The 8,563-nt window shown below is 41.0% G+C and overlaps 1 protein-coding gene across 1 annotated transcript; it reads right to left on the bottom strand.

The window, feature by feature from the left end:
* Window positions 1–214: 214 nt before the first annotated feature.
* Window positions 215–8,563, bottom strand: LOC128309682 (enolase-phosphatase E1-like). The gene is made up of 6 exons (XM_053046124.1): window positions 8,140–8,563; window positions 4,273–4,428; window positions 4,065–4,201; window positions 3,740–3,996; window positions 3,342–3,571; window positions 215–1,727 (listed from the first exon to the last, which is right to left on the bottom strand). The coding sequence occupies exons 1-6, from the start codon at window positions 8,236–8,238 to the stop codon at window positions 621–623; spliced, it is 1,986 nt and encodes a 661-aa protein (XP_052902084.1). The 5' UTR covers window positions 8,239–8,563; the 3' UTR covers window positions 215–620.

Genomic DNA, 8,563 nt, shown 5'->3' on the forward strand with positions numbered 1-8,563 from the left:
ACCTTTTGTGAATAAAGTCCGATGCGCAGCTAAATGTGGTCGAATTGTACCAGTAAAATATCATATTCTCTTCATCTCCTAGTCGCACAGAATGACTAAGTTCGTGGTTTGCCGCTCCGCAAATTGCGTTTAGCAAATTATGTTGGTACATTTCTCTTTCCAAGTATTCCATCTATCCGAACTTGATCTTCAGTGGCATCAAATGATATAAATATACGTTTATATAAAAGATTTAATTGTAAGAAATAGTTCGTCATAGTTACAGGTGAGCCGATACTGCCTGCTTGCACTTTTCTCTGCCTAGACGACGTACGACGTCACACCCGTTTTCTACTTACTATTCTGTGTGAAGATAATGCATTCGTTAAGATTAAGATTCTCTGTTACAATCAGTACGCGCGTCCTCCTGCAGCAGCAGGTCTTTGCTAAGTCTGCGAATGTGTTCAACTATTACTAACACGCTGCCGGAATCGCTGCTATTAAAAATGAAAAAGGAATAATGCTTTGCCGATCGGAAGCAGCTCATTCATTACAAATGCCACCTCCAAACGGCATTTGGATCGCCAGCATATCAGTGCGCGTCAAAAATGTTGGAAAGAAAAACAGATAACTACTTTAACTTATGATTCCGCCTCGATCGGTGGCGCAGGAGCAACTGCAGCTGGTTCGATTACTTTTTTGGCCTTGATCTCTGTGGAGGTGGTTACATCGTCAGCATTGGCAGCGCTTTCGGTAGCGGCGGTACCATTGGTTTTCTCCGCATTCGCTTCATCAGCCTCGCAATTGTTCAGCGAAGTGTCGTTTTCTTTGTCACTATCGCTGCCATTTTTCTCTTCCTCTCCTGCACTGCTGCTACCGTTAGTGGCTACCTTTGCCTCTGTTGCAGTTCCATTTACTTCTGCAGCCGCCTTTGCCTCTTCTGTTTCGCCCTCATCAGTGCCTTTGGGTGCCTGTTCCTTATCCGTCGTAATACTGTTCGTCTTTTCACATTCCAAATCATCGGTTTTAACCTCGTCCTTTTTTTCGTCTTCCTTTTTCACCTCATCAGTCACTTTCGCCTCTGGAGGAACGTTCGCGTTTGATACTACATCAGTGGTAACCTCTTCCTTCTTGGTTTCCTGTTCCGTTTCAACAGTTTCCTTTGCCTTATCTTCTTCTTTCTTCTCTTCCACCAACGGATCGGAAGCTACTGATTCTACGGTGGCCTCAACCTTCTCCACTGCGGAGTCCACCGTTTCATTGTCTTTTGAAGTTTCGACTACTGTTTTTACTTCCTTTTCTTCTTCCTTTTTATCATTTTCTTCTACTTCCTTTACCTGTGCTGTGTTACCTTCCTTTGCGGGCGCATCCTCTTTTTCTACTACTTTATCTTCCTTTTCAATTTCTGCCTCCTTCTCCACTGTTTCAGCTTTGTCGCTGGTTTCAGTATTCAATTTTGCAGTTTCTTCAACCGGTTCTACATTTTTATCCTGTTCCATTTTTTCAGTCTCTTCTGTTTTTTCCACTGGAGTTGAGTCTTGTTCCATTTTTTCCACGGCTTTCTCTTCTTTCGCATCGGTATTATCGACTGCATCTCCGCCATCAACTTCCATCTTTTCGGCGGATTTGGATTCAGTCAGCTCCGTAGAAGGTGACGGTTCGACCGTTCCTTTATCATCTGTAACTCCATTTTCTGCTGGTTCCTTCGATTTATCACCCTCAACTTTAGTCACTTTCGATGGTGGCTCCTGGGGACGAAAACAAACAAATAATCAACTTTTATTTATACGATTACAATACTTCCCATCGTTTGGCAATGGAAATTGGTCAGTGCTCTCAATTGAAAGGGTTCATAGACTCGCTAAAAAAAGCTTCCCGTTTCCCCGATAGATGGCATGAGTGTGTGTGTTAGCGAAGACAACAACCAAACACAGCGAGACAAAGAGATGAGAGTCCTGTTCATCTATGTATTTATCATGCAGATTTTCACTAGCATAAAAGTGAATATTCTAATAATTATTCTAATATTTCAAATACGACATGAACTAACAAATTTTTCATAGGCTATGTTTGACAAAACGAACAGGAAAATCATTAATGTTTTATCTGTTTATAGGCAATTGTATAAAATTTATCAATATTCACTTGGACATTACTCAATTTATCATTTTCATCAATTCCAACAGAGCACAAGTTCATTTATGTGTTTCGCGAGCTATTCTCCAATAAATACAAATTCTAACCACACCACAACCAAATCCCGCGTTTCTTTCTCTGACAACAACCGAATGGTAAATATGCAACTTGATTTTATACATGGCAATGGTTTCAGTAAACAACAAATAAGTGGCATCGTTTTCAACTTTTCACAAATGCTAAATTTCCAAAAGTGACAATCATGACACAACACGTACTATTTCCGAAACTTGAACAAATTAATTTAACCAATAACGAACCAGAATTTAGAAAACGAACACATATATTATACCAACAACAGTTGTTTATAATGAAATCAATCCCATGTATGGAAGACTTTGTTTATTTTGTTTTCTTTTCGCTGTGTTGAAAGGATTACACTACCATGTGTAGTAAAGGAACAATTATTTTGCATATTCTCTACTGCGACGGTTGATAAAAAGTTAGTCAACTGTTAAAAAAATATATGAATTATTTTTCATGGTGAACAAATTTATAATTACGAGTACTTAACTGTAGGTTCTGTAAACTAAATCATTCATACTTAAAATCTTCAGCAACATAAGCGTAGCTGTAAGTAGCACCAATTTAAAATTATTTAACCATCAAATTATTTTCCAGATATGCATCATTGTTAAATTCGTTCATAGTTTTGTAACTGTTAAATATGTGTAGTATTCTAATATTCCAAGTAGTAGACATTGATGTATAATTTAATTTCATTAAAACACTTCGCGATATTTTCTAATTATTACATCCCGCTAACAAACCTGAACGATGGAAGAGTTTTGAGGCAGTGAAAATCCATTTTCAATAACATTTACCAAATAATCAGTTCGCTTCTTCTCAACCTCTTTCCAGCATCACAGAGAAGAGAATGGGATGCTTGATATGAAACGATTCAAAAAATAAATCGCATGCATTCGTTCAAGGGGACTTTCATAACATTCTTCTAATGGCTTTTGTGATACAGAGTACCACAAAATATCTTTGGCTGTTGTGATACAGTGTACCATACAATGCCAGAAAAAGAATCAATTGAACATTTCTTACACAATACTACAAAATACGTTAAATTACGGGATTGGGAATGTTATATACGGGATGGAAGAGTAGGAGAATTGTTTCTTAAGCTAGAAACAAATTTATTTTTTATTTGGATATACCTGTGCTGGATCCTCCTCCGTTTGGTTCGCTTCCTCGATCGTATCCTCGATCTTACGCTTGGCGCCATTCGAAACAGTATCGCCATTTTCTTTCTTTACTGCCTCAAAGGATAAATCCGAGAAACTAGATATGACTGTGAATTCCTTACGTTCCTCGTCCGACAACTTTACATTCCCAGGGCGATCTAGAAGCACCACGTTCAGACCGGCATCTTTGGCTGCTTTTGCCTCTACTCGAAATAAATGAAATACAACATAGAAGGTAATACGGAGTTAAAAGAGAAAAGAAAAACACAAGATTAGAAATACGAATGTTAAAACCTCTTGCACAGATTAAATGGTGTATCAATTCGTTCGAAAACTTTCATTATTGTCCATTGTTAATGGCTTTTACTTACCGGCGTAAACATCAGTTAAGAACAACGTTTCCTCTGCCGACGATTCGATGTTTTTCAAAATTGATGCATAGCTCTCCTTTTCGCGCTTTGCGCCTACCTTGGTATCGTAGTGCCCAGTCAGATATTTCAGAAGATTGCCTTGCTCGCTGTGCTCGAAGAGCAGCTTCTGAGCATCGACACTGCCGCTCGAGTAGATGTAGATCTTTCGACCGTTCTCAGCCCACTGCTCAAAAGCCTTCTGGACGTCATCATACACGCTAAAAAAAATAATGAACAAAATAGCTCAAAATGGTTTCAATGGCTATAAAGAAACCTTGTCACTTACTGTCCCTTGATTGTGCCATCTTTGTAGCCCTTGGCCCACACCAGTCCTTGCAACGTCTTCAGCGAACCCGTCTTACGATCTTGTGACATCTGCCATTCGACATTTTTCACAATGTCAGGGATAATATCTTCCGAATCCTTAAATTAGATAAAACAATTTTTAATTCATCCAATTAGGAATATCGTGTGGGTTTTTAAGAAACACTTACACCAGCCGGAATCGTCGTTACACCTTCCACTTCCGCCTTTTTATCTTCCTCGGCTTGCTCGCGCAAAGCGGCCACAACCGTTTTCGTGGCATCCTCGTTCCAGTTGTTTTTGAGATATTCTTCGACATTCTTCAACGCGTAAGGAAATAAGGTATCCTGGAAGAGAGATAATAAAAACAAATGAGATAATTTCTTACAATTTGCAAGCTGTTTATTACAGTTAACAAGTAAAAAATGGCTTTATTAAATATAGAATAAATTCAAAAGGAACTACTACCAAGAACTCTTTTTCTCCTTCTTCCAAGACAACTTAAGGACTCGACAGGACATCAAACAAGTTTGTTTGCTTTCGCCCTTTGTTGTTTGCTGTATGTATGGGTATGCGTGTGGATCAGCATTGACCTTGAAAAAGTTTCATCAACAAAGTCATTGACCGTCGCCGCCATCGTCGCTATCTAACAGACGCCGGGGACTGCCATCCTCTTTCTATGGCTTACTTATGATACACAGCAACATATTAGATGCATATTGTATATTATATTGCATATTGTATGCATATTTCGTATACAAATTGGTATATGTGATATCAATAGTAACTTTCTTTGACTCTCTACAAACAAACAGGAACAAACAAGAGCACTTGCACGCCTGTCCATCTTTCGATGAAAGGTTCATTTTCCCATTTAAGGCCTAAACACATCTTCATCAGAAATCTTCAGGGGACCCGTTAAAATAAACGATCCGCTGCATTTACGCGATAAATGGAAAAGAAAATCAAGTACAGTATCGGTTACAGTTAGGTATGGCTGCTTCGGACGGGTAAGCCAATAGAAAACGAACTGCATTCCTAACGAGACCCTTAAATAATAAACAAATTACTTTATGCAGCGGGTGTTAAAGGGTTTTATTAGTTTCGTCTATTTTAAAGAGCTTTACCTGACAATACGAAATGCATTTCCGTATCTTTCCCGTTTTTTCTTCTTTATCCCTCGTACATAGAGTCTTCTCGCTAGGGTATTTATTGCCACAAATGTGAATTTAGACTTAAAGGCACCCATCGTCATACATTGGAATTGCACACATCTCGCTATGACGTACAGGATTGTAATAAGGACAATTTCTACCTCACCTTTAAGGGCAAAAGGGAAAGAAGAAGAAGACTTTCAGAAAACACCCCCTTCGAATAACACAGGTAAACGGAGTACAACCTCTGCACAAGCTAAGCCGGTGATGGAAATTGGATTTGCACCATCTCACTCAGCCACCAACCCAACTGAGCCCGGGTCCAACCAACACCGGCCGGCAACCAGACACAACCCCATTCAAACAAGAGGAACCACCGAACAGCAACCGTTGTGAAACTAGTTTCCATTCCGTTTCTACCTGTGGTTTCTCTTGGCAACACAGCCTACTCTGGATGCATATGTATCTGCGCACTGCATCTATGCACGTTTTGGTAAGCCCTTCGGGATATGGCTATTTCTTCTTCCATAAATCTATGTCCGTGTGGGCCCCTTTCTCGTATGTTCTTTTCTCCACCTACGGTTTCTGCTAGTTTCTTCCCTTCATTTTCCTGCCCATTCTTCGCAAAACATCACCCAAGACACGACACATCGTTGCATCGTTGCGATTCACCATCACCAAATGTGGAGGAATTTGTCTCTGGCGGAAAACTAGTTCTTCCTGCGTAATAATAATAAAAAAAGAAAACTCCCTCGAACGGGGAACCGAAAAGCAGTATAAAAGAGACGATGCAACTGGGCATTAATGAGAGCCAGATATCTGGGGATGGGTATTCTATTTTTAGATCATGTGGTGTTTTCTTCCTTTCTCCAGTTCTCTCGTTTCATGGTCAATTGTTTTCCGGATTATTGCCTGCCGCTGCCCGCCTTTCTGTGTTGTATGCATCTACTCTTCGCCACCCGTTGCCGGTGTGGTGCAGAAACGCAACGATGCGAAGAACATGAACATAACCATAAGGCTAAGGAAGGCGGTGGTGCTTTGTATGTAATTGTGCGCGACCGGGCGCATGCTGTGTGATGGGTGAGGTCAAGAGCTTTTCTTTCGTTTCGGTGCCTTGGTCCCTTTAAAATCACGACCATCAAGAGCATAAACTATTTAGTTGTACCCGTGCAGACCTTAACCTAAACAACCTTCTGCCAAAGGACGAGTTCCGGAGTTTTGCTCAAGAAAGGTCCTTGAACATCACGGTGTCAAAGGAAGTGTCACAGTTGATTGAAGAAATAAAAAACAAGATTCTTTTTCATTCAACCTACTAGAAGAAATATAAAACACGCAGCTGCAAAAGGAAAGCGCGACAAACTCAACAAAACTACGCCATTTAAGAGACTCTACATCTGTCTCCTACTGCAGCCAATATATCCTCTTTAAGGACAAAATGAAGACATAAAACGCATTCTTTCATTAGAGTCTCTTGCATTATTCTTCTTTGAGCTTGTCACTAAAAATTTCGATATAATAGTTCTCATTTATTGTAAATTATTTAATGGATCTAAACACAAAATGTTGAAACATAATGGGGGGAGGGGGGCGGGCTTTGATCTCCAATAGTTCCGGTTACTGCACTCTTCACTTTTCCCACTCTACACACGCACACACACCTCTACACGTATTCTTTCTCTCTCTCACACACACATACCATCTCTTTCATAGCAGAGTCCGCTGACTAGACAAGTTGCGAATTTGCGAATTTTTCACATACACTACCGCAAAAATCCCTGCCCGGAGCTGCATCTCACACGGTATTGGAAGCAGCTGCGGGAACTAACGCGATAGTTGTGTGTATCCAACGGGAAATGAACCAACGGCGCGCACACACATACCACACACATAGTAAAACGAGGAAAATGTCTTCCTTCTCACCTTTTCTTGGGAACGAAATTAACGGTTTTTGGTGTCACGGTTTCGGTTGAACAAAAGAACAAAAAAAACCGTCTTAATCCATTCCCATTTTTAAACCATTCCGAACCATCATAGCAACCATAAATTCACATGGAGGTACTTAGAAGAAGAAGGCTTTGCTTCCATTTTTCTAGAGGCAAACTCTCCACAGCCTCCTCGATAGATCTCTGGCATTATTAAAGTTGCTCTTTCACAGCAGGATCAAACTCGCATCTTCTCAGAACTCTTTCCCTCCCCCCCAAACTCACGGATCACTCCAGAGCGGAGTATTCAAATTCAAATGCTTCCACATCCGTTAATTCTAGACTCGGCTCACTACCCCATATGAAGGGTCTACAATAATTGTGCCGCCATTAATTCGAATTCGTTTAGGAAGATCGGATGGATTAAAAGAACACGTTTGTGCATGTTTTCACAAGTCAAATCTACCGGTTTTTTTGCAACAGTTTTCCCAAATTCACAAAACGCGTCCTCTCTTTTTTGGCTCCCATTCGCTCTCTCTCTCTTTATTTCCGATTGAACTTTTGCCGGCTGAGTATTAGTAAGGAGGCTTACTCTCGGTTCCAACTTTGCCGGGGCAGTTAAAAGTGCGTTGTGTGAGGGTATTAGTAAGCGAACACCCAACCATCGATCGATGACACCGTCGCGAGAAGCACAGGAAAAAGAGCATGATGGAAACGGAAAAATGGGAAAAAAGATTGTTCCACCACCATTGCGATGAGAGTGAGCCCCCTCCCACCCTGATGGGATGACCATTGTATAATATATAAAACTATAATTTATTCTATCTAGCTGGCAAACTTTCGAAAACCCTGGAATTGCAACCATTTCCTGTCTGCCGGTGCCATCACCACCGACCCGCCGGTACACCGGCTTCGCAACGGTATGATCAAGATGGCCATATTTGAGACAAGAATTTATAAAATGAGGAAAAACTGCACATACCTTTACGAACGATATCGACGTGGTAGTTCCCTCGATATCGCAAATAATCGATTTCGCCGACAGGACCTTTTCACTCAGTGCAACGACGGCGGCTGCCATTTTTTCCGTTGAGTTCAACCTTCGCACACACAAACGCACACAGAAACACACTTGCACCAGAGGAGCTACCTTCCCACAGTCTGGAGACTCTGGGACAAAGGAGATTGTGGAGCAAAGAACAACTTGTTCACGGGTTTGGTGCAGTACAAAGCGCTACTTTTTCACACTTTCCGCTTGGTTCTGCGTGTAGGCCACAACTCCACTTCCAGAAGGGACGAAACGATTCCAGGATCAGCACATTCACACACACACAACCAGGAACAGTTCACAACGAATCCACGGTGTACTTCCCGGAGGCTGGAATAGGCAATACCTTCACGCTTGG

This window comes from Anopheles moucheti, chromosome 2, assembly GCF_943734755.1.
Source record: "Anopheles moucheti chromosome 2, idAnoMoucSN_F20_07, whole genome shotgun sequence".
Taxonomy (NCBI): domain Eukaryota; kingdom Metazoa; phylum Arthropoda; class Insecta; order Diptera; family Culicidae; genus Anopheles; species Anopheles moucheti.